General features: G+C 41.1%; 1 protein-coding gene across 1 annotated transcript in view; it reads right to left on the minus strand.

Annotated features, from left to right (window-relative positions):
• Positions 1–2,840: 2,840 nt before the first annotated feature.
• Positions 2,841–27,230, minus strand: part of UBE2E2 (ubiquitin conjugating enzyme E2 E2) — a 342,164-nt gene continuing 317,774 nt past the window's right edge. Inside the window, exon 6 of the mRNA XM_073333493.2 lies at positions 2,841–4,851. Within this exon, the coding sequence (XP_073189594.1) occupies positions 4,754–4,851 (98 nt within the window). The 3' untranslated portion in view covers positions 2,841–4,753. The remainder of the gene's footprint in view (positions 4,852–27,230) is intronic.

The following is a 27,230-nucleotide window of genomic DNA, read 5'->3' on the forward strand; positions in this document are numbered from 1 at the left end:
CTGATGCTTTTGCTGTTTCCAGTCTCTCTCCACTAGTTTCCATCCTTTTTTAAAATTAGTAAATGCTTCATCGTCAACTACTATTGGACCTTTACTGCCTATTTTTTTTTGTATTGTTTGAAATTACTGCATCATATGAGGGCCACATTTCTAAGGCTCCTCTAAAACAAATGCCAGAGAATTCTGAATTACTCTTGTCCACTTTTTATTGACAGGAGTAATTTTAACAACCTCTGCAGACTACTGACATATCGTATAAAAATGTCTCAGAGGAGGCCAATTACAGATTTAACCCCGATCCTGCAATGAAATGCGTGTAGGCAGACCCTTGCACTCATACCCAGCTCAAGCAACTTCCGTGAGGTTTTACGTGGGGATAAGCATCTGTCTTCATGCAGCTCATTGCAGGCTGAGGACCATGTTGCAGGGTTTTCTTTGCACCCATTAATATCATTCTGCTAAATAACAGCCATTGTTAAAAGTTATTTAACTTTGGAACTGCTACAGTCTAGAGAGCAAGTACATATTTAGACAATTTTAGGCAGTGTCATGGTGGTTTTGAATGACATACTGGGGAAGGGAGATATATTTCATTAAAAATATTAATGGAAGCCAAAAGTATCCTTTAAAATACGATCAGCATGGGTCTGATTTAATACAACAAAAGATCCTGCAAGTCCTTTGAAGACAAAACAATATGTCTGGGGCAGTGTACATGTTGCCTATGCTCACTTTCTGCTTTACAGTCATTTTACACTCATTTGCCAGGCTCCTGAAAAGAGAAACTATCTGTGCTTTTTCTATATTTTTAATGGTATATCTGTCATGAGGATGACACCTCTGGAATTGCTACTGTGTGGAGTGAAGGTTCCCAAGCTGTGCTCTATGGACCACTCAAGCTCCACAGTTCACTTGGCTGGTGAGATATGGAGAACTGGCTGGTCCCGTGGTGGCAGCTCTATTCCTTGTTTACATTGAGGAGAAACAGACCAGATGGAATGAGGAAGTGAAATGAAGAGCTAAAGTAGACAGTGTGACTAATTTATTTCAAAAAGAATAAAGTATTCGTCACACCAAAAACAGCAAAAGATACATAAATATTTTCCTAATATTGCTTTTCAATGTCAGTAATTACCATAGTTGTCATGGGGATGTTATGCAACTCCCAAGAGGAATGGGGGAGGTGGTCTGCAAAGCAATCTTTCTATTAAGATGCGGTACACATTGGAGTTAAGAGCTGAAGAACCAGCAGCAGAATGCCACTTGGTTGTAAGATTTCATAAATCCTGGCAAAATTTACCTGGTTTTAAGATACACTATAAATTTGAAATACACCAAAGATGCCAATAGGTTTTCTGAGATCTAGCTAAAGTGGGGGAGGTTTCTGGCTATACTTAAAAATCAAAATCAGATTAGTTCTTCCTGGTTTGGTATTTTGCTTTTGCTTGGCTGGGATCCTCCCCTCACCATGCTCTTTTCTTCTGGGATGAGGGAGGATGGTACTCTTCTACTCTGCCCACCTCTGTTGTCTTCAGGTGGTGGCTTGTTAGATGTCAGAGATTTCTTGATCCTATAGTGCACTCTAGCATCTGAAATCCAGAGAGCAATCAAGCAGCAGTAATAGAAGGGCAAGGAGGATTCCTTTGCAGGTCCCACTGCTGCAGAGTGGCAGGATTAGACAGACTGCCAGTTTCTCAGAAGATACATTTTGAGGGATTAGAGGAAGGGAGAAGGTACCTATCAACTGGACACCCCAATAAACAGAGATGAGAAGGAAAGAAGGTCACGTGGCTTTCCCCAGAGAAAGATCAGGGCTTGGACTGTAGGGAAAACGATTATTGCAGTAGCATGTAGGAGCCCCCGTAACCATGCTGGGCACTGTACAAATATAGAGAATCCTTTCCCCAAGGAGCTTATAATCTACCTATAAAACAAGAGAAAACAGATAGGAACATCAGACACACACAAGGTAACAAAAACTGTTCTGCATGAAAAATGGTGCTATAAGGCTGGCACCACTATTATGTAGGCATCATATCAGAGGACAGTTTTATAGAGACACCTGAAAGGAGAACAAGGTGGCCTTGAATATGTTTATGGGGAGCTCCTCCCATGCTTGAGAGGTAGCAGAGGAAAAAATAGTGAGTTTTGTTGACTCTGTAACAAAACTAACTTTGCTAGGTTCACATGGCTTCATACAAAACCTGCAGTTTGATTTTTTTGGGAGGTATGGATGAACCTGAACTACAAGCAAAATTTTGGAGAGATGAAGACACGTGCTGAAAGTCTTGCAAATTCTAACCAGTAGATTTTCACTCTGCCCCAATAAAGAGAATGCAGGATGCATAGATGACTGGAGACATTGCACGAGTGGATTAATATCCTTAGTGCAAAGTGCTACCTCCATAATTATTTCCTCTTAGCCATTTTTCTCCTGGGGCTTGACCGCAACCTTGTATTCTCCTGTCATCAGAATTCCAATGACATTAAAACGAAGACATAGCTGTTATATCCAGGACTTTACATTGACCTGCAATATTAGCAGCAGGTGAGGAGTGGCTAATGTAATTTTTTTTGTTTGTGAACTTTTTTCAGTTAACTTAAAAGAAAAAAAGAGTTGTGGAGAAAACAACCACAGATAACAAATATTTTCTAGACTAGCAAATCCAGCTAGTAACAGACTACTCCAGTAGACCAGTCTACTTCTCTTAAAATTAGGAAGCTTTTGCCTAATGTTATTCAAAACCACACTCATATTTATTTAAACAGATAAAATGCCAAACACACACAGTGGTGAATCTACAATGTTTCAAGGTCTCAGACATATATTACAAAATAGAACAGATTGAGATTATTTATTTAGACCTACCAGTAACCAAATTATCATAAAGGTATAAGTATATAAATATTTCCATGGCTCTGACAGATTAGATTTCTTTGACATGGTACAGTACATCTTGAGTATGCTTTGTAGTTCTCTAATAGATTTAAACTGTAAATGGATTTAGGGCATTTTTTTTAAAACATTAACAGAAGGTGGATGAATGTACAATAAATATTAAAGCAGGAAAGAAAACAATGCAGGCTTTTTAATTTAAAAAAGTGACATTCCAATTTAAAAATCTGATAATATACTTTCCACTACACACAAATACTTGTTAATATATAGTTTCATACTATTTATTAAACATATAATAGGTAGGTCATTTGATACAACCCACTTTTCTCCCCCCCCATCAACTGACCCCCATCCTGGTATATTGCTATGAGCTCTGAGACTACCAGACTCTCAGATAATATTAGTGTCTCATAAATGTAGATACTGAGCTCCAAAGACTTTAACAGTTGTTTCAGGGGAGAGAGAAAGCATGCTGCATGCAGCATCTGTAATGTTTAATTAAGGAGACAGGGATTTTCCAGGATGCCTTTGTAACAAAGAGCGTTTAGAATCAGCATCAGAGTATATATTTTCCAAATCACAACACCCACACATTTCCTTAGCTGAGTAGAAGTTTTCCTTCTATGGCTGCATACCTAAAATTAGCCTGAAGGTCAAATCTGAATAGAAATACCCTTGCCATGGGACGTGCTGGGAATTATTGGTGCAGTGGGCTCAATTTTGCCATTGAAAACCTTGATTTAATTTTTTTTAAAATAACAGTTGCTTTTATAATTACAAGAGCCTGGGGAAAGGAAAAATTAGCCCTGATGAACAAAATCGTCAGCCCACTATCTACTTTCATTGTGGGGCTATTTTTGTAACCAGCTGTTTTAACTATTACAAACAAGATGGATGTAGAAAAGAAGATATATAGGAGGTTTCAGGGTAGCTGGGCACCAGTAAGTAACAGGGTAGCTTTTTAAAATATATTTTTAAAAAAAGCTTATATTAAAGCTAGAGTTTATTGAGTTTATTATCAAATTCTACATGTTAAGAAACTTATTGTCAAGGAGAAATTTAAAGTTCAGGACTAAATATAATGGCTTAACTTGCAATGGTATTATGCAAGTTTAATTGCATGCAGAGCTATACCATTTACACTCTACAAAAAGCAAAAGCACTGTCTTACAAAAAGTGCATTTATCAGCCACAGTGTTTTATTGAGTGCTTTAATAATACAAGTGTACATCAACTGATCCACAGTCAAAAGTGGCAGGTCCCTAAGAAATTTACAAGCACTGTTTTTTTTTTTAAAGTAAATCAAAATACATATTATTTTGTTCAACCCAATAGCCTTTTGTGTGGGAAACAGAAGGCTAGTGATAAACACAGTCTTAGTAATGCACAGTGATTCTTGATTTTAAGCTTTTATACAAAACTTGTTCCCAGTAGCATGCACCCACCATTAAAGACTTCAGTACAAAAAAATAACCCTAAACACTACATTTAAGTAGAAACGAGATATAATTCTGAATTTGTTTGTTTTCCCAAAGACCACATGAAAAGAAAAAACCACACATCAATACAAAGCTTTGGGACAAAGCTCTATACTATTACAGATCCAACATTCTTTGCACGGATAACCAATATTCCCTGTCTACATTTGAGGGAAGCAACTTTCAAGTTAACAGAATGAAAAACCAAAACCAACAAACAAAGAACCAAATACAAATAAAAACAGAAAGGAAGGACAACCTTTTGTCACAAAATTGTTCAAAATTTAATAAAAAATAAGAACAAAGGGAAGGGAAGGGCTATTGATGCACTTAGTGAATGTGCTTGCACAGGTCCAGCATGTTCTATAGTAGATTCCTATGTAGCATATCTCTTGGTCCACTGTCTGGCCATTCTGTCATGCTCTGCTCTGTTAGTCATATACTGAGTGGCAATACTTCCAACCAGGGGGTCAGCTGAAAAGAAAACAAAACCATGAAATACTTGTCAGCCTTTGAAGGACTGTCTGCTACAGCTGGAGTCCAGTGCAATGTTGTTAAAACCAGCTCAATTAAGCTCTTATAAGCTTAATCTGAAGAACAAGGTGCTTTTATGTACGCTTTTCCATTTTAAAAGCAGATCTGCATATAGGGAGAAATAATCAAGAGGATGTGGGGTGTTTTTTAGCGGTGTGACTAAAATAAATTGCCACCGGACACGTGACTAAAACAGGGCCAATTTTTTAAAAGTATACTTCATAGCTCTTAAAATAAATGTTTCATTATTATTTCAAGACAGTTACATAGAATATTTCACAATGCAGATAATTCACATGACAAGAAGTTTATTTATGACCTCCAGCTCCTGCACATCTCTTCCCTTCCCCCCATCCATGCTGCAAATACCAAACAATTATGGTGAGCACCAATCCCATTATCACGTGGAACGGAGTGTATGGAAGAGTGTATGGATTTATTTTACCTTTAATATCATAAAACTAAGTTTAAGAATTAGAGCAATACACAGTTTCCATGGGAATTAGATAAACCCAAGAGTCTTGGTATTACTGGTTGGTTTATGTGGGCTTTTTGCACATCCAGGAACTCATCATGTGGCGAAAATAATGCATGATCTGGTCTTTCTATGGTACTTTCAAAAAGAAATACCCGAGAAGACCAGATCTCACATAATACTGACTCCATAAATGGCTCTTTGAAGCATTAAACAAACCAACCAGCCAACCAACCTCTGGGAGCGCAAAGGGAAATCCCACAACCAAGTCCATACATACTTCTCTAGGAACGACTGTACTTAACCAACATTTCTCCCTTTCAGGCAATAATATTTTGTCATTTTAAAACAGGTATAAATCTACTGACAGATTTTTTCTTTTCTGGGCTCGTATGTGTTCTTCCTGTTTCTGGTGGAGCAGTGAGTCTCTTTATTACACCTTCACACCTTACAGGCCCTACAGCATGGATACTATATTTCAGGCCCAGAAACAACACATATGACTCCTATTACAACCAGTTAATACTGCTTTTTAATTGGTTAGAGATGATGCTGTTTGGCAACGTGAGTCACATTGTTAGTGATCTGAGTAAAGTGCTTCCATAGAACTTCTAACCTCCATCACTCTGAGGACCAAAGGCCAGGTCTTTTGCATGGCAGAAGAATTCTAATTAGAGTTCAAGGTCAGAATAAGTTATTTTGGGTTAGCCAGATACAGTTAGATTGGGTTATTTCCAGTGTTTGTAAATCACCTAATGAAAAATATCTGTTGCACTGTGATTAGCGTTCTGAGGACTGGAGTCTTTGTTCCTAGATTCACTCTCTCCAAGCTAACAAAGAGAGACAACACTGTGAATGCTGCATAATCAGTCCCTTGGGTCCCACTCCTGCAAATACACACATGCTTAACTTTAATACCCTGAGTATTTCCATTGTGGAGCAAACGAGGGTAGAAAAGTTAAACGCGTGCATTAGTATTTGCGGGATCAGGGGCTAAAACAGAAAAGACATGATTTCACATGATAATGGCCTCTCTACTTGATCCAGGAGTGGCACTGGTCTGTTCCAACCATTCTTGCTAAAGATGAGTCACCATAACTTAAGGCCTGAGGGGGCCTTTCTGAAGACTCCAGAAGGAGAAAAAAACCCGCAAAAAACAAACAAACAAAAAAACGCATTATGGTAACAAGAAGGAAATTAAAACAAAAATAGCAACTGCATTAAAAACTACAACTTTGTAGACCCATTGACCCTGCTCCCATTGAAGTCTATAGCAACATCCTATTGATTTCAGTGGTGGGAGATCACACCCTTCATGTACATAATGAAACAACTTTGCAATGCTACGAAGTATGAATTGAATAAACTGCGCTTGGTATATGAAGTGTCTTCTTCAAATAAAGTAGACCTGTATTTTAATCATACCCCAAATACAGACATACTGTAAAATGAAATACAAATAACTATGTTAAAATAAATTGAGGATGGCACACATGCCAATAGTAGCAAGAAAATATGAGTTGAGTGTCTTAACTCTCACTGTTGTATAACATATTTATCCTTCACTGGGCCTGTCCTATCATCAGAAGTTATAACATTACTGTGAGAGGGTAGGCTGCCATGGAGGGCAGTAGAACCTAGTGGTTAGCCCATCCCATCACCTGGCCTCAGCGGTTAAGGGTTTGGAAGGGTCCTGATATAGAGACTTAAGGGTCCTGGTAACAGATGGTGATTCTTGCAGGGAGGGCCAGGCAAGGCTCCCCTCTCATCCCATCAACTGTGAAGGAGGTGTGAGAAGGGGACCGGTATAAATGCTGCATCCTCCCTCACACCAGACAGGCATTGACAGGAGAAGGCTAGTCTACTGAACTCCCCAGATTGGAAGACTAATTGGAGAGAGAGTGTTCAGGTGAAGGGAGCTGGCAAAAAGCCTTGCAGCTGGGAAAGAGGCCTGACACACAAACTCCAGCTCCAAAAAGAGGGTGGAGGGAGCACCTGCCTGAGGGAGGGGAAGATGACTAACCTAAGGCAAAGAGGTCTGAGACACAACCCCAATCCCTGAGAGAGAGCTGAGGGAGGAACCAGGAAATACTGGTTACTCTAAGGCAAGGGGCTTAGGATACAACCTCAATCCCAGGAAAAGGGCTGAGGGAGAACTCCTGTTTAAAGGAGAGAGATGCTGATTGTTTTAAGGATAGAGGTAGAGAAAGCTTATAGCAGTACAATTCAGCTGCTGTGGGGAAGACCTGAGACTGGCTCTTAGGAAATGCTTCTGTAGCTGGTCTCAGGAGAAGCTGTGAGGAACCACAAAGTCAAGATGGAGGCAACAGAGTCTGCAGATCTTGTGAAGATGCTGATGAGTGAGGTAAAGATACGAGCAGCCCAGGGAAAATGGTGGTGGGATTGGAGAAATGGCTCTTAGGTGCCTAAACAAAGTCCCTGGGCTAAAAACCAGAGGAGAGGGTGGGCCTGGGTTTCCCTACTGCTCCCCCAGACTAAGAGGGGAAGCCTGAGTGTTGAGAATAAAGGAATCCCAGAGTGGCAAGTGCCAGATGGAAATGGGCTTGAAGGTCTTTAGATTGTGTTCCCTTTTTAACTTCCAAAAAGGGGAATGCATTAAGCAGTGACCTAGCTGGGGAGGTAGACTACATACATTGACAGTCTATTTGTGGCACCAGAACAAATAAAGAGGTACTAGACTGACAGAACCCCTGCAACCCCACCCCTAGACACTAGAGGAGCCACTCTAGGAGAAGCATGACTACGGTTACACATACAGAGTTGGTGAAATTCTGCAAAGACTTACTCCCTGTGTAAAGGAGGCACTGCTGTACTGCCTGAATTGAAAACGTTGTATGCAGTGTAGTTGTAACTGTGTCAGTCCCAGGATATTAGAGAGACCAGGTGGGTGAGGTGATATCGTCTATTGACCCGATTTCTGCTGGTGAGAGATGAGCTTTCGAGCCACACAGCTCCTCTTCTTCTTTCCTAGACCTGAAGGGGAGCCCCGTGTGGCTTGAAAGCTTGTCTCTCTCACCAACAGAAGTTGGGCCACTAGAAGATATTACTTCTCCCACCTTGTTTCTTGAAAACATTGTGGCAGCTTTAATGCTCAGTCCTGCAAGGTGGTGATTCCTCTGTCCCTAATCCAGCAAAGCACTTAGACATGGGAGTAGTCTCACTCATTTCCCTCAGAGAACTTCATTGTCTTAAACTGCAGTTATTTTATCATCACTATTTTTAAAAGTTTAAATTCGTGTTTGTGTCTGTGATGACACCGTGTTAGTGATCTACTTCTGCCCTACAAATTGGTAAGGATTACATGATATATTGCCACATACCCTGTATTGTTTCCTTGTAGTCTCTTGTCTGTCTATATCCATCTCTTGCCTCTTGTCTTATACCTAGATTGTAAGGTCTTTGGGTAGGAACTTTGCTTTGTGTCTGTACAGCACCTAGCACAACATGGTCCTGATACGTGACCAGGACTTCTAGGGGCTATGGTAATACAGACTAATATAATGTGTCCAAGAGCTCTGAAGCGGGGTGGTCACCGCTCCTGCCTTGAAGGGCTTAAAATCAGCCCTGGGAGAGGGCTGAGGCTGCGAGAGGGCTGCTGCTTGGGAACGCAGCAAGCCTCAACTGATGGGGAAGGCAGCCACAGCTAGGGCCACGCCCCAATCAGGTTGTAGCTGGCCCTATAAAAGGCCAGTGAGACAGGTGTTTAAGACTCTCTAGCTTTTGAGAGGGAAGGATCTGGCTGCCTGGGAGTTGAGTAGGGACCTGAGGTAGGGCAGCGCTGGGGGAAAGGCAAGAGGGGCTGGGGATCTCCAGCCTGACAACCCCCCAGGCTGCAGGGCCTTGTGCGGGGCCTAAACCAGGTGCTGGGGCTGCAAAGGGGCAACCCGAGACTAGTCAGAGTCCTGCCCCCCTTGCCAATGATGAGAGGCCGTTACAGGCTGCAGTCGGCCCCAGTGACTGGGGCTAAATGATGACTGGCAGTAGGCACTGAAGCAAGGTGGGATTAGGGGGTACCCTGGGGAGGGGATACCCAGAGACTGAGGGGATGCTGCTGAGGCAGAACCCCCAGAGAAAGCGGCACCGGGGTCCAGAAGGGACACAGGGGCGGTGCCAGCCAGCAGGAGGCACTGTGGCAGTGAGTCTCACAATGTTACAAGCTCCCAGAGAACATAGTTACTGTGTCCCCCTCCACCTCCTTCCTTTTCCCCTTGGGGACTAATCCAGAGCCCATGGAAGTTAATGGAAAGACTTCTATTTACTTCAGTTTAGATCTGGTCCCTAGAGAGGGTAGCAGCGCTAGCTTTATGGGGCTCTTTTGCTTCCTGAGTGCAAGGACTTGATTGGTGCCTGGCCCTGAGCAGCAGGTACAAGAATAGGAGTAGGGAGGCAGTGGATGCAGCACTAGATTGAGGCTCATAAGATTTGGATTTTATTCCTGATTGCGTTTGGTCTGCTGTGACCTAGGGTAAGTCACTTCACCCATCTGTGCTACTGCGCTTCTGCCCCTGACTTTTGTCTGCTTTTTTAATTGAGATTGTAAACTGTTTAGGGCAGACCCAGGACGGTCTCTTACTATGTTTGTACAGTGCCTAGCACAATGGGACCCTAGTCTTGGCTGGGATGTCTAGGTAATACACTAATACAAATAGGGGGGGAAAATATTCCCTCTCCCTTCCTTGCACATCTCAGCAAATGCTGAGCACAATCTGGTTCTAAAATGGCATTATTCAGGCAAATTAAAGGATTAAAATATTTATCCCATGCTCCATAAAGGCCACACTTTCTTTTCACATCACTGTAAAAGGGATTCTTGTTTTCCGTATGTAAATGTCTGCATTTATTTCCAACAGTAGAAATTTGTTTATAAGAAACTTTGTTTAGTAGTGGTGTAATTCATTAGTTACACCACAGTTCATTTTAGAAATCAAGTGGGAGTGTGTCCAAACAATGAAAAATAGTGGATCAAAATGTAAAAGTAATGCACAGTTTTGGCATGATCAGGAGAACTTATGAAATACATTAAAAGGACAAACAGAATAAAGAACAAAATTAAACTACACTTCAAACACTAGAGAAGCTGATGAAAAGTCAGAATAAATAATAATTTAACAAAAAAAAAACCAAAAAAAAAACCACATAAAAGGCCAAGCCAAAATACAGGCCTTAAAAATAAACACATACAAATTATGAAGTGCAGCTCTGCTATAGTTAAGGTACAGAACAGCTTAATGTTTATAATTAAGGAGGGGCCTGATCCTGCAAACACATACACAGGTGGCCCTATCTCAAGGGACTACCAATGAGAACATGGTGACTCCTGTGCATAAGTATTTGCAGTATTGGGCCCTTACTGTTTATGAAAGTAAGTGTTGGTTTAAGACAGCATGTACAGTTACCCCAGATAGCACAGCTAATGCATAGTAATCCTGACCTGTAACATCCCTGCCAAGGCACTAATGAGACTCTTGAGCAGAGATTACCAACTGAGCTAAATTATGCAGTGGGTTTGTGATGAACATAAATATTTATTGCAGTGAAACCATATTATGCCTAACTCAGGATTTCACCAGCACAGTAGATGTTGGTGACTAGGACACATTATCAGTTTATAGAAGAAGCTGATGCAACTCCAGCAACTTCAGACTTTGGCCCCAGCAACCTGATAATTTATTATTGCATGAAGTCCACAACTCACAGATTTAAAAATCAATTGCCTGGTGTACTTAGCATGCTGAAGTAAACCTTATTGTACAATATCAGGACTGAAGTGGTTCCAAGGGAAGTCAGAGAAAAGAGACCAGCAGGTAAAGCATTATGTTCTATGGTACCAGACGGACTCCATGCAATAGTATTATCTTATGGTAAAAATAAACAGACCAATAGATCCTGCTGTTGCAAAACCAGTGGACTACAGCAGTCTTCTGCACCTCAGATAAGGCTGTGATCATGTAACACAATTTGTAATATATTGTTTTGGACTGTGGATACACAATATGCAAGATTTTGTAAAGACATTAAAGAAAACAATGTAACTGCAGCTGAATTAGTACAAGAGTGACTCAAAACCATGGTCGCAACAGAGTGGGGGCAGGGCAGCAGGCTCCCCCCTTGGCTATAGACCCTACCTAGTCGGGGAGGTCTGAGCCAATTCTGGTCTCTCTGGTGTGGGAGGAGAGGTCCTGGCCAGTCTCTATCTTACCTGCCTCCCTGCTTCCCAGAAATCTCAGGCTGCCGTCTCTGAAACCTGCCTCCTCTACCTCTTTCGCTTCCAGGCCTGTGCTACTTGGCAGTTAATCTGGGTGCCCTCCATCCCCCTCAGGAATATTTTGATTCTGCCCATGCTCAAAACACATGGTAAAGGATAAAATTTCATGATGTAGTTCATGATGGACAGTGGCAACCAATGTTTGAAGGAGTCTCTTAGTTCATTAGCAATAGACCTGTGGCTGACAGCTTTCTAAATGTGGGAAGAATTATGTAATTCTCATGTTGTACTGGAATTCATTTCACTGCACTTTAGTTTTATCTGCTGCGCATAGCTTAAAATGGCTTGATGGGCTGATCTACAATGACTTGCCACGTTTTTTTGCAGCGCACTTAACATGATTTCATAAGGACAAAAATGTTCCTCATGTCTGTAGTGAGGCCAATCAAATTTACAGTCCAATTCTAGTCTGAGTCCCTTTTCAAGGGAGTTTGTGTACTGAGGACTTGGATGAATCCAGGTTTGGTCATTACAAAATTTCAGCTTTGTTTATTAATAGTTATAATGCTTTATCATTCACAAGACAAACTATAATTCTTCCTTAAAACTACATTTCCCCCAAATAAATTAAATTTATTACTATGCTATATTTTAATCTTATTGTATTTTTGCAGCTAATTTCAAGTCAGCAAATAACAATTTCAGAGCAGAGCTCATCTCTTGGGCTTTTGAATGCTGTTTTAAGAGCACAGCAAACATACTCCAATGAAGTAAAAAAATGGAGATAGTGTATCTCCTCCATCAGCCGTGTGATGTGCAAGGAAATCTCAATTGCTAGTGTCAGAGTGGCTAGAGGAACACCAATTTAGACTTAATATGTTTGTTGTATATAAAATAATTTTTACAATACCTTAAATATTTCCAGTATATTTAAAATTTCAGTGGGGAAAAATATCTGATGCAGTGAGTTACTAGAGTATCAGAAAGGGGTTCCAGAAAGTTTACTGAGGCTAAATAACATAGCCCTGTAAAAAAACAACAACTCAGAATCCAATCAATTGAATAATAATTTTTAAATTATTATTTAGGATTGGGAAAAGCCAGTCCCTGTAGCTGAAGAGGCATGGCAGAATTTTAGGGGTTGGAACACTGCTGCTTACTGAAAGGTCTGATTCTGCCTCCTGAGCTATAAACTCTTCTGCTTCTTAAGATACAAGCTGAAATCCCACTCTATAGGATCTACAGACCTTCCAGTGCAGAAGAGTTACTGGCGGGGGAAGTAACACTTGACAAGTCTGTTTTAATTGTTCAGGTTGAGTGAAATGCAAAAAAAACTAAATACCTGTAGAAGGCATAAATAAAAGTAAATTAGTTTTTTAAATATTTGGACATTATGTATATGATTTGTAACTTAACAATTACCAACCTGTGGCCTATGGACCCTAGAGATCCACAGAATATTTGTTGGTGGCCTGTGGAGAAGTGAAGGGTCATATGGTCCTTACTGTTTTTCCAACTATCCCCTGTACTACTTCTGCATGTCTAAGCAACTGCTGTATTTGCCATAAGGATGTCTTGCAGTTGTGAACAGGAAGGGAGATAGTCTTAATGATCCTGGGTGGGAAAGATCCACAAGACAGTATCTCTTAAGATGTGGTCCATACTACGAAAAAGTTGGGGATCTTGATTTTAAACTCCTTTAGGCACAGTCAAGGTCCTAAGTAGGATGCGTACCCTGGAATAATTCTTCCTAGACAGTATACAGGTGACTATTGTGGCTAAAAATAACAGTAATTTATTTTGTTTAGTAATATTAATGCAAATACCTCTACAGGATGGTACATATTCCTATACTGATTTGCAGTAAAAGTCCAATTTTTCAAAGGTGGTTAGTGTGTGTGCTGTCAAACTCCAGCACTTATGCATGTTCATATTTACCTACCTTTGAAAAACTGCCCTCAAAAGTCTTACAACCCCCCTCTCCCCAGTGATTTCTTAAGGTTCAACATGATTAGAAGGAAACTGCAAATGTGAATCATTCACTGGAACACCAGTGCACTTAAGAGCAAATGAAGTAGATAATGCTGATAGTTTAACACACCAAAAATATATCTGTGTCCTTAAGCTTATTATTAAAAAAAAGTACATTGTGATGCTCAGTGTTACAATGCATAATCTGTAGGTGCCTAAAAAAAGAAATCACAGGAATTACAAAATGATTCACAAAGCTTGGGTTAGGTGCCTACACTCCCTATAAAATGATTGGGGGATACAGGTGCCTAAAAATGCAATCCACAAAAGATAGCATGCTGGACAGGGAGCCACCTATGCCAGCCACTAGGAGATACCATTGAGAGGAGGTAAGTCCCACCCCCTCTTACGGAGATAGGTCCTGAATCTGGGCTGCAGGGAGGCACCTATCTCTGCAGCAATCCCTTTCTGGGAGTCAGGCTGCCTCGCTTCACACAAAACAGCCTAGAGGGGGAGGAGGGGTCCACCTTAAACTTCTAGCCACATTCCACACAAAAGTGCTGGGAGAGAGAGAATGACACTGTAGCCGGGTGGTTAGGGCACCCACGAGGGAGACCCAAGGTCCAGTCCCCCTGCTCCAATGACTCTTTGAAGGTGTTGCCTTCTGGATAAATAATTAATAGGACAGACTGGGGGTAACCCACAGTGGAATCTCAGAGCTCAGTGGCAGGAGCATACTGCTGAGAAGTGGGAAACCACTGTTCAAATCCTTTCTCCCCCTCTAGGCAGAGGCGGGAACTGAACCTGTGTTTCCCAGATGAGCGTGCTAACTACTGGGCTAAAAGCAGGTACCTTCGTCGGGCTAGATTTTGAATGGGACCCAATCCGGTAGATGGCCTCCGAGTATGCCTACTGGATCAGGCCTGCATATGCGTGACATAGGTGCTTCTCTATCTTCCTCTGGGGCTCAGAGTGAGGCAGTAGTGCATGTACCCAGGGTCAGAAATGTAGGTGCCTAAGTAACTTTTACAGCAAAAATGTAGGCTGTCAGTAAGCTCCGGCACCCAAATGGCAGCCAAGGGGGAATTCTGCAGAACACAGTGGAGCCTAAAACTGGGACTTAGGTGCCTAAGTACCTTTGCAGATCTTGGCCTTTGGGACTTTCTGCACTATACATGCCTTTGGACAACTTAACACTCTGGGAACAAGGGGTTAAGAGACAAAAAATGAATTGTTCTCTGATGGGAAATATCTTGCCTCAAGGTTTCCAGTGTGCACAACATCACCTGTTACAAACTTAAACTTCTAGAACCACAAGTCAAAGCTACCAGGTGTCTTGGAATGGACAGAGAGGTGTATTTGAAGTACATCACAGTATCCATCATTAAACAGACAGTAGCAGCATTTCCCAACCTTTGTGGGCAGACTGGACAGTCGATATGGATCTCTCCTCCTACTATTATTAATTATGGACATGTGAACAATTCCTTGGAGGTGGCACACTTAGCTATAGCACTAACCTTGTACCTTTGGAAATCTGTGCTACCCTTATAGGGTGCAAGTGAAAATGAGTAATGTAGCACTAAACTCCATTTTTGCTACAATAAGATTAGCCACACTGGTGGGCATCTGATCAATAGATGCTCAGGACTAGAACAGCAGAGTTGATGTAGGTCAGGATGAAGAGCAGTAGCAGAAGTGTGATGAAATTTATACATTGGTGCCTATGCTACAGGATGAAGTGTAATTAGTTTTTCATTTTCATAAGGTCTAAATCAGCTTACAAATAGATTAACTTCTTTATAAATACATCTATCCATCTACTGAACCTAACTCTTTGGAGAGTATAGAGCAGAGAGATACCTATATAAAATGAACTAGTATTTTTATAAGGGAAGTGGGATTTAGAACAAATAAATTATGCGGTAAAAATAAACAAATAGCTATTTCTGTACAAAAAACAGTAACACATTCTAGAGACTTGTTCAATGTTTACTAAAAGAGGATACACTAAGAACAATAACTTTTAAAATATAAATGTGACTATACAAGCACAGTACCAGGATAACTGAGAATATTTTTGAATATGACTGTATAGCAGTTGAAGCAGCAAAGACAATGTGAAGAACCTACTGTAAATTATACTGGTGTAAAACCAGAGTAATTCCCTTGAAGTCAATGGAGTTATTCTAGATTTACAGTTGAAGAAGCTCCTTCCTGTCTGAAAAGAGGGTGGGGAAAATTAACCTGTCAGATTAGCCTGGCCAAATTTAGATTCTTGTTGCAACAGCATGGTAATATATTTAGGCATCAATGCTTTGTTAGACTATCAATTGTGCTTGATGTGGTTGCCTTAGAGCATACATATCTCATTAGGTGGAACCAACCGGAGGCTGGCTACCATTGTTGACATGGATTTGATAAAGTGGCAATAATATGACCTTCAAAGGACATCACCTCAGAATAATAATGAAAAATAAGTAAGTTAGCAACTTTTATCCTTAGAGTACTAAGTGAAGGATATATCAGAAGCTGGAGTTGGAAGACTGTATGAAAAATGAGTAATAGACACCTGTCAAGAACTTTGCCTGTGAGAAACTTGCGTTTGTAAAACTCAAACAGCTCAAGAAGAGTTTATTATCAGAGAGATAATCTGGTGGTTAGGGTACTAGCTGGAGACAAGGGTTCAATTCCTTGCTCTGCCAGACTTCCTACAGGACCCTGGGGCAAGTCATTTAGCCTCCGTTTCTCACATCCCCATCTGTAAAATAGGGATAATACCTCCCTACCTCACATTGTGAGGACACGTAGGTTAAAAATTGTGAGTTGCTAAAATACTATGGTAATGGGGGCCATATAAACACGATAGATAGATCACTGTAGGTATCATAGTGATATCCCCAGGATGTAGCAGGCTTTACTTTAAAGAAGGCTTTCAATACATTAGAACTTTGAGTACTACATATTAGGCAGAAATTGATCTGCTTTCTAGGGGTTCATATAAAGCAGGGGTCTCAAACATCTGCGGCCTGTGAACCTCCCCAGTGTGGCCCATGGGGCTCCAGCAATTTGGGCCCCACCTGCTGTCCCCCAGCGCTTCCCCCCACCCATGGCGATTTACAATGGCCCGGGGCCCCGGCAGTGCAGCAGCGGCATCTGCCTGCTCGCTCCACAGTCTGCTGGACCCACCCTGCAGCCCCAGGGCAGGGCAGGGCTGTGCCTCTGCACGCTGCCCCCCCCCGCCACTAGCACCCCTGTGGCCAATGGGAAGCTGCGGAGGCAGCAGCATGCGGAGGCCCCCCTGGCCCGCCCCACCTTGGAGCCCCAGGTAAGCACCACACCCCCCGACCCCCTCCCAGAACCTGTACCCCCACCCCCAAACTCCCTCCGAGAGCCTGCACTCCCTCCCCACACACCCCCAGCTCCCTCCTCCCTCTCAGAGCCTGCATCCAGCACCCAAACTCCATCCCAGAGCCTGCACCCCAGGCCCCTCCCCCACCCAAACTCCCTCCCAGAGCCCAACCTCTCACCCCTTCTGCACCCAAACTCTCTCCCAGAGCCTGCACCCCAATCCCCTACCCCAGACCTCCTCCCCGACCCAAACTCCCTCCTAGAGCCGTAGGCAGGCACGGGGTGGAGTTTTTTTTGGAGGGGGTGGGGTTTTGGGGAGCAGGTTCTGGGCAGCATGAGTGACATTATTGGCCCGCTGGGAGGGTTTGAGGACTGGTACTGGCCCTAAGGTAAATTGAGTTTGAGACCCCTGATATAAAGGTTGAAAGAACAGCCAGCTATATACCAAAGAATATACATTCAGGCATATGTGACATGATGCTGATGTACAAACTGATCTTCTGGAGAGTTAAGTTCACTGTGTGTAAACATAAGTGAGCTCTGCAACCCAATTTGAACACATCTGCCATTCAAATGCTCTGAATATGAGGAAATGCGAAATTCTTTTCTCTAGACTTGCTGTCAAGTAACCTGGATGCATGTTGCCCAAAGCCACGGACTGGTGTGATATGAGGCTGCCTCATGTGAAGATATTCCAAAAATAAGGTGTATTATCAGGCCCAGTGTTATTAATATGGTTCTTAAAGAAAACTGCTGACTGTGATTTCTGAGTATTTTGCCAAGGCCAAATAATTCTTGTTTCTTGTTTTAAGAAAGTAGGGTTTTGACCAGAGATGGTTCTAGCCCACTGGGGGCCCTAACCAGGAATATTTTGGGCCTGCGCCCCCTACTACATATTAAAAAAGTGAATGGGGGTCCCCTTGAGCTGCTTGGGGCCCTAGAGCAATTGCTTACTCTGCTTATTCCTAGTCCCAGTGCTGGTTTTGACTAACTGGTGTCTAGCAGGGCTCCTATAAATTCCAGTTGTTGACAGGTGGTTAGCTGGAATTTATACTCTAGGAGTGTGTACTCTGGGTACTGGGATCTCTTGAAGACCTGTCCTTCTTTAAAGAAGAACATGCATCCATTAGGAGTATAAGTATGCTGGAACAATTGCAAGTTCTAGAATAGTACCCTATGCCTTGACACCTGGCTGCCTCACATCCATTAGAACAACCAATCTATTAGCAAAATATCAGTACTTCCTAATGAACTCAACAAGACCATCACACCTATTCCTGTTACTAAAAACAGTACAGAGGACAATCAAAAGCTTTACTGGACAGACACTTCTTACACTGCGCTTGAAGCCTGTCACACTCAGGCTCTGCTGGACCAACCCAGAGAACAGGTTACAGCAGTCTGGATTTGCCTTAATGAGAAGAAAATTTAAGTGGCAAACAGCAGAAATGGTAATGGCAGCATTCTGATCCAGAAATGCTATGACCCAACCATAAAATCTCAGAGTCTTCATGTGACTAGCATGTATCTCTAAGTGCATAGGTTATGGACTATGGGTTTTAAGAATGCTTATTTCTTTGATTTATCATGGGGATGGATCGCTAGGGATTTTTCATTTTATTAGATTTTTTTTTATCTATTCATATCCCCTTCCACCACCGCCATAGAGAACTCTCTTCAGGTAAATCAGCATTTGGCACAAGTCTCGTGACATCCTTTTCAGATGCAGACAGAATTTCTTGGAAATGATCCTCCATGTAACATCCTGAATAATATTTCACGGTGGAGAATTAAGTGGGAAATTACTCCTGGAAAAACGATCACTCAGGTTCAAATGCCAGCGGTGAACAGTAACAGACAAGCAACAAATGACCCACATTATGCCCGGTCACTTGATACAGGTGTAGTGGCCATTCTTGCTGTCACGTTACAAACATTACTAGTTATCTGTTTTATGCTTGGCTACCTCCATACCTTCCCAAGTAGTTTTCCTGTTTCTCCTGGAGAAGGAAAGAAGGGATTTCAGAATCTTTCTTCTATAAACCTGACTGGTGCTTGACCATAAAATCTGGCAACTGAAAATATGGTTGTATGACTGATTAGTTTTCGTCTGCCCATGATCCATATTTGATACAGAGTTGAATTCAAGTTGGGAATGAATTACAGAAATGATATATTCTCAATATCTTTAAAAAACAGGTGGCTCTGAGTCCAGGCTGACAATCTTCAGCCAGGACTAGTAGTATGCAAAAACATGGCAATAAAGATTGACTAAAGGGCAGGCAGCCACTGGAGGGGGCAGAGAGATTGATCTGAAAATAAAATAAAAAAATAGGCTAACATGAGGCAACTATTGTGCTTATACATCTTCTGTATAACTTCATATTGTTCAGGAAAAACAGAAAACTGTTTTTCCAAAGGTGGATATATAGTCCTGAATTGACTGAGGAAGCACACAATGGACGCTTTAGAAGATAAATTATCTATAAGAATCTTTGGGAGGGATGCCTGATACTGTAGTGGATAGGCTAATACTTTCAAAGTCCAAGGATCACAGGTCTAGAAGATATAGTAGCAAAACCATTCATGTCCTGTCTACACTTGTTGTACTATCACGGAGACCACTGGTGTGTGGAGCTGTACCAGTGGGTAGTTCTCTGTGAAAATGGAAGAGTAGACAAAGTAAGCAAAATGTATCTAATTTTATAGTTGGTAAAACAGTCTTATTGGGATGACAAGATACTTATACATGAGAGAGGGAGTGGGAAGCTACCTATCCAAGAAACCATCAGTTGTGTCTTTGACATTCTGTCAAAAGGGCTGAGAGAAGAAAAGGAAAGCTAGGGGAAAAGAGAATGTGCACTCTAGAAATGTAAGACTGTTTTGTTATTGCATCTAATCAAGGGAGTAAATATCTTCGCTTTTGCCAAGAATAAAATTACATATGTCATGCATACCGTTTATTTTGGTTAATCTGATTTTTCTCCTTCTAGTCTTACTAACTCTTGTTTTATGCAGTGTAGTTGTGGCTGTGTCAGCCCCATGATATTAGAGTGTCAAGGTGGGCAAGGTAATATTTTTTAGTGGACCAACTTCTGTTGGTGAGAGAGACAAGCTTTAGAGCCACACAGAGCTCTTCTTCAGATCTGGGAAAGGTACTCTCAGTGTAACAGCAAAATGAAGGTGAGTGACCCCTTACAATATGTGCTAACTACTTATGCTAAACAATCTGGTCCACCTTGCATTTTGATGTGGCACTGGGAGTGTGTTTCCCAGACCTGAAGAAGAGCTCTGTGTGGCTCTAACGCTTCTCTCTCTCACCAACAGAAGTTGGTCCAATAAAAGACATTGTTACCCACCTTGTCTTTCTAAATATAGTTTTTTAATTAAACTACTTGAGTCCAAGATTGTTTTGGGAATTTCATGTAGGCCATTTGGTGAGGTAAAACCACCATCTAACTCTAAGGGTATATCTACATGGCAATCATGGGGTGTGACGACAGTTGATGTAGACATACTTGAGCTAGCTTTGAACGAGCTAACTGGAGCAGTGGAGTTGCGGTGGCATGGGATTCAGTGCAGGCTATACAAACCCCCTAGAATCCTGGGTAACTATTCAGGTGGCTGAAAGTAGAGCTTCGCTGATCTGATACTCAAACTAGCTAGATTAAAGCAAGCTTGGATGTGTCTATATGACCTACAGTCACACCCTCTAAGCACAATACCCTAAGAAGAGTGCCTGGAGCCTACTCAGTTTGGAATTCTTGGTCAAAATGGCAGAGATTAAGGAGTCCTCTCTGATAAAGTTTGTTTGCAGGTCCAACTGATGCCCCAGAAACACCTTATGATCATGGATAAGAACTGAATTTAAGGTGCTCAGGGTAACCGAACTTCATTTTTGGTAACAGGTGGCTATTTCCCCACAAGAGTCCCACCTTGTGCATTCACTGCCAAAAGGCAAAGACCAGGAGCATTTTCTAGCTTTGAGGCCAAATTCTGACTTCAGTGACAGTGGTATAAATTAGGAATAATTCAATTAATTTTCATGAAGTCATTCCAGATTTGGCCTCTTATCTTCAGCATGGAGCCCTGACTGTTACGATCTCACGGAGAGAGGGCAACTCAGAGCAGGTGTCTTTCTGCTAGCTCATTTTCTTTCCAAAGAGATTCTACCCATTACACAGCAATTGGTAGAGCCTCTGTTTTCACACATTCGTAGGTTTTTAAGGCCAGATGAGACCATTAGGATGATCTAATCTGACCACCTGCATAACACAAGATATAGAATTTCACTAGTGATTCCTGCATCACTTATGAGATGTATTTCTCTTTGAGGGACATCTTTTTCATTAACATGTTGAAGCCAAGGGCAAATCTACAATATAAATGGCTTCAGATGGTTCCTAGGAGACTCATAGAGGAGAGAGATATCACAAAAGTTACAGATGGAAAAGACCCAGTGGGTCATTTAAACTGTCCTCTTGCCAGTACAGTACTGTTCCAGTCCTATCTAGTCAACTATTAAAAGGCCCAAGTGATGGGATTTCTATTACACTGTTTGTGAAATTTTCTAAAGTCTAACAAATGATTATCAGGAAGTATTTTCTTGTTATTAAGCTTCAATAGCACAAACATACACTGTATCAGCTTGAAGGAGCACTTGTTTTCTGTCTGGTAGGGGCCCATTCACAGGCCCTTTCTTGCAGAAGCATAAATAATTTGTGTGGGGAAGGAGTTTGTATACCCAGGGTAGTACTAAGCACAGGATGTGAGCTTATTATCCTTTAGGCCTGGCTCAGGCACTCCACTCTGTTCCTCTCATGCAAGGCCTCCAGAATGGTCTCTTTGTGGGGGAGAAGAGTTGCAGGACCAGGATGACCAAACTCAGCCCTGTACTCCCTTTGCAGGTTCCAGCTCAAGGGGGCTAGGCAGAACATCAGCCAGAATTTGAACAGATTGTAAGAACATATGAGAAGCATGTTGAAGAGCTGAGAAAAACCTGCATCTTAATTTGAGGGACCAACCTAGAAAGAAAAAAACTGAAGAAATAATTTGCTTCATGCCTCAAGTCAAAATAATCAAAAGCAGCTGCTTTTATTTAGAACTGGATAGAGCAATAATAGATCCACAATTCTAAATTTGGAATGGTCTTGTTTTGCTATTTGTTCTTTAGCCATGCTGCTGACACTGGCCAGTGTATATCATTTTTAAGAAAGCTAGAAAACTCTGGCAACTGTCACCAGTTAACAAACATTCCATAAAATCGATCTGGGGTATTTCCTAAAGCAAACTGTCTTTAGCAGAGAAAAGGCACCACTGTAAGTTTAAACTGTTTAAAGAAGGCTGTAGAAAGTGTGTGTGTATTGGGCCCTGGGGGGAGTGGGGTGGCCAGTATATTTAAAGCCAAATGTTCATTTTAACACCAGTACTACAATAAATGCAGAACTATTTGTTGAACACACTGATTTTAATCGTGTTATTTAAATAACAATGTACTTAAGAATGCAATATATTCCATTCTGTGGATGTGCCCTCCTATTAAGCATTATGCACATGGGTTGTGCCCCAAATAGCTCTGAATCACAGTTCCATTTTTTACCCATAATGAATGTTATATCTTAATACAGCAGCCCATCCTTAAACTGGACACCCTTAAGCTATATATATTATGCTGTTCACATAAAGGTCTTATCCTCCAGCTACTGCACCTGAAGTCCTGCCTTGAATTTAAAGACCTGGCTGCTCAAAAATCAGGGATACCAGAGCAACAAATGGCAAATAAATGGCTTTATCTGATGCTATGTGATGGCTGCAAAAATTCATAAACATATTGAATTGTGTCAAATTAGTCATGCAACCGAACAGAACAAACTAGAAACACTTGCAAACATGTAGATCACTTCTAAAGGTAAAATCAGAACCACTCAGAAACACAGGTTCCTAGAATGTTACTTAAGAAAGCAGTGGATTGGATAGCCAGATGATTTATAGCCATGATTGTAAGCTTTGTGCATCTGACAGTTGGTTATGAGGTTTTCAGAAGTGTGACTGCAGTCTTGTGGGGAAAATGCTGGAGGGCCAAGGTCAGCTGATATTGATATAGCAATCTTATTTTCAGAAACTTCAAGAACAATGGAAGTGTGAGATTTGTATGGTGAGCAAGGGTAAATAGCTTAAGATGTGGAAGAAGCATTAAAGGAGGCTGAACTAATCAGAGGTATGGAGTCTGTTCTTGGCCAATTAGAAGGATAAGATCTGGGGCTATGTAAAGACCCAGAACTAGAAACTGGGCTTGCCTTTGCAAAATACAAAAAGGCAAGGAGGGTACAGGGACATTATAGGTATTTTGCCTTGTAAAAATTTTTAAACTCTTTATTTTGCCAACTCCCTTCCCATGTGCAAAAAACAAGATAGAGGAAAAATGTAACTGTCTAAAAATATTGATGAAAATCTTGGGCGAGCTCCTCAGCAGAAGCTATGCCAATTTATATGAGCTGGTGATCTGGCCCTTGTGTTTATTGGGAAATGCTGAATACCAGATTAAAAGAGGATTAAGTGTAGAAACACTGATAAGGCATCACTTGTATTCTGCGGAAGGAGTTTTTACTATCTCAACCACTTTTTAATAAAAGTTTTGTTTCAGGTTCATGCAGCTATCTTAGTGAGAAAATATGGCATACAGTAAGGAGTGGGCTTCACAAAATATCAACCAATTCTCAGCTGGAGAAACAACCTCAGCCAAGTCCAAATGTGGTATAGCTGCATCATGCATAAAACTACACTGTAATTAAGGTCCTGTCAGTAACTGACAGACAAAATGCAGGACACAACTGTAAATGATCAAAGTGAATTTTGGAAAAAAAAAGTAGTTTAAGATGACTTTTGGCATTTGATTCTAATTACTCTAGCTGCTATTTAAATTCAATTTGTAGTCTTTAATGCTCACTAAATGTTTTAGAAACAAAAATAATTAAAAAATAACTGAGTTATTCTGTGGAACTGCAGTAAGGTTTTTTCATTGTAAATTTCAGAAGGATTCATCATGTGTAGCATAAAGGCTATATTCCCCTAGTATTTGGAGTTACAAATGCTGATTGAGAGGAGAATGGACTCCTTATTCTGCATTTGTGGGACCTATCAATTATTCTCAATTTAAAATCCTTTAAGATGAACGTGGTTCAGCAGATCACATTGATTCTGCTAGGACTAATGTAAAAACATATTTTCACACCTCCCTAACTATGAATTTTCCCTTGATGCAAAGATCACCACACATTTAAAGTTTGTGACCGTGTATTTATCACATCTTTTATGGCTTACGTATGCTAGCTTTTTTTTTTTTAAGCGTATTGCTTTTTCTCTTTATTATTTTGAAGAGACTGATTTTTAAACCTCTTCAAAAGACAGTATTAAGGTAAACTTAAGATCAGTAACACTAGCATATCAGAAAAGGAGTACTTGTGGCACCTTAGAGACTAACCAATTTATTTGAGCATAAGCTGTAGCTCATGAAAGCTTATGCTCAAATAAATTGGTTAGTCTCTAAGGTGCCACAAGTACTCCTTTTCTTTTTGCAAATACAGACTAACACGGCTGTTACTCTGAAACTAGCATATCAGTTCATCAGTTTACCCTGAAATTAATGGGACTTGCAGAATCCGAGGGCAGAACCTGACCCTACTACTACTGTTCACTGTGACCTTTTTTTATTTATATCTCACAATGTCTCTTGAGCTTTAAATCTGAAATCCTTGTTGGTTTGGGTTTGATTAGCCCATTTATTAGATCTCATTTAATAAACTAATGATAGGACCTCATTGTGAGTAAAGTTAAGTCTCTCATCTAGTCTTAAATAAAGATCAAGCCAAAGTAGAAAAGGCACAAGAGAAGGACTACAAAAATACTTAGAGGCACCAGTGGATCTTTGCCAAAGAAAGAATGATTAAAGATCAGGATTATTTATTCTGGAAAGGAGACAAGCAAGAGAATATATGATAGATATAAAATAATGAATGATATAGAAGAATGCCAGTGAGATGCTCCTAGTTATCTTTCCCCATAATAATGGGACACAAAATAAAAGCTACAAATTTAGAAAAAAAATAAAGGAAATAATTGTTTTACACACCAAATTAAGCATGTGGAATTCACTATCTTGTTACAGGATACTATTGAGACAAACAATTTAGGAAGATTAAAAAAAGATTTACAAACACAAGTCATTGTAAGGTAAGTTAAATTTTCAAGGGCGAATAGTGCTCATGCTTCAAGACATGAACTGATCACTAGTTAGTGGTCAGGAAGGAAATTCCTCTTGTATATTATATGATTAAGTGACTTCAGAGAATTTAACACTTTTCACTGAATCTCCTGGCACTAGGCAATCTTGAAGGCAACATATCTGACGAGGTGGAATATTAACCTGTTTCAGTATGAGAACTTCTATGTTCATTAATATTATTTAAACTTATCTTTTTGCTGTAAAATTTTGAATGTTGGGTAAGAAAGGAATAAGGTAAGTGCATGTATGACTCAGTTTGGAATTGTATCTAATTACTACAGTACTGTATGTTTAAAGCACTACAGAATACACATTACTTTAACAATGTAATCTATGCCACTTGCTTTACTCTTTAAATTATATAACACCCACTAAATGTATTCTTATGTAAATAACTCCAGACAGTTTTCAGAATAAAATGATTAGAGCAGTCCTTATACTTATTTTCTGTTAGTATTGTTTTAACCTAAGTATTTCCATGCAACCTTCTTATGGCTGTATTAATTTTTTTTAATGATGGTCTAACGACTGTTTAAAAGTACATACCTGCATGGATGCATGCTCACATCTCTTGGTATTCGTACCCTGCTAACTTGCACACATCAGGTGTTCTCCATGTGAAACTTGAAAGTGTACAAAGATTTAGGTCTACATAAATCCACTACCCCTCCCCCACACAATTAAGAGCTACAGTTATTCCAAGACAGTTACTGTAGAGACTACAAGAGACATCAGAGTATTAAGTCCTTTCCCTGAGACCTATGAACTATTTTCTATTTAATGAATGCTTTCCCTGTTGCTATAACGATTCCTACAATCATGGACTCATGCTGAGGGAGAGTTAGTCCATTGAACTGAAACAAAATCTCTAACATTTTTATATGCTCTTAATGGAAAAGTAAATTCATTCTCTTCATTACTGATCTGTGTATAATTATCAATATACGATGCTGTAGTTTCGGCCCCAATCCTGTGAACATTTACACATGTGCATAACTCTACATGCTAATCACATACACTAAGATAAGTACATATAGATCTACGCACATGCGTAAAGATATACAGATATGCAATGGCCAGATTTTTCAAGATATTTAGCTACCTAGAGATGCAGATAGGCACCTAGATGCTTTTGAAGCTGAACCATTTAATTCCCATTATTTTCAATGGGAGTTAGGCTCCTGGTGCCTTGGAAACTCCCACTAGATCCCTAACTAACATTAAAAATCTGGCCCTAAGGATATGTCTACACTGTAGCTAAACACTCGGGCTTGCCAGGCTCGGGTTTAATTGAAGAACAGGCGTTCAGGCTTAGGGCTCCAGTCCAAGCCTGAACTTCTACACCAGGGGTTCTCAAACTTCATTGCACTGTGATCCCTTTCTGACATCAAAAAGTACTGCACAACCCCAGCAGGGGGCACTGAACCCTGAGGCCACCCGAGGGTCAAGACCAAAGCCCGAGCTCCACTACGTCAGGTGGGAGTGGGGGCAGAAGGGGGGGGGGCGCACAAAGCCAAAGTCCAAGGGCTTCAGCCTTGGGCAGGGGGCCTGTAGCCTGAGTCCCACTACCCAGGGCTGAAGACAAAGCCCGAGCCCCCACTGCCTTGGGGCAGTGGGGGCTCGGGCTTTGGCCCCTGGCCCCAGCAAGTCTAACCCCAGCCCTGGTGACCCCATTAAAATGGGGTTGCAACCCATTTTGGGGTCCCAACCCACAGTTTGAGAACCGCTGGTCTACACTGTCTACAATTAAACAGTCCTGTAGCCCAAGTCACCTGACATGAGCCAGCCACAGGTGTTTAACTGCAGTGTAGACACAACCTAAATAGGTAGGGCCTTGGTTAAAGGGTAAATAAATCATTTGGTTATAGTTCAGAGACTAGTGGTGTGGCAGAGCTCTGACCCTGTCCCTACAGGTCCCATGCTTCCAGGCAGTTTATGCTAGCCTCAGAGGCTCACCACGACCCTCCATGTAGCCCTTCTCTCTCTCGGATCAGGGTTACAGTCTACCGAGCCCT

This window comes from Lepidochelys kempii, chromosome 2 (genome assembly GCF_965140285.1).
Source record: "Lepidochelys kempii isolate rLepKem1 chromosome 2, rLepKem1.hap1, whole genome shotgun sequence".
Taxonomy (NCBI): Eukaryota; Metazoa; Chordata; order Testudines; family Cheloniidae; genus Lepidochelys; species Lepidochelys kempii.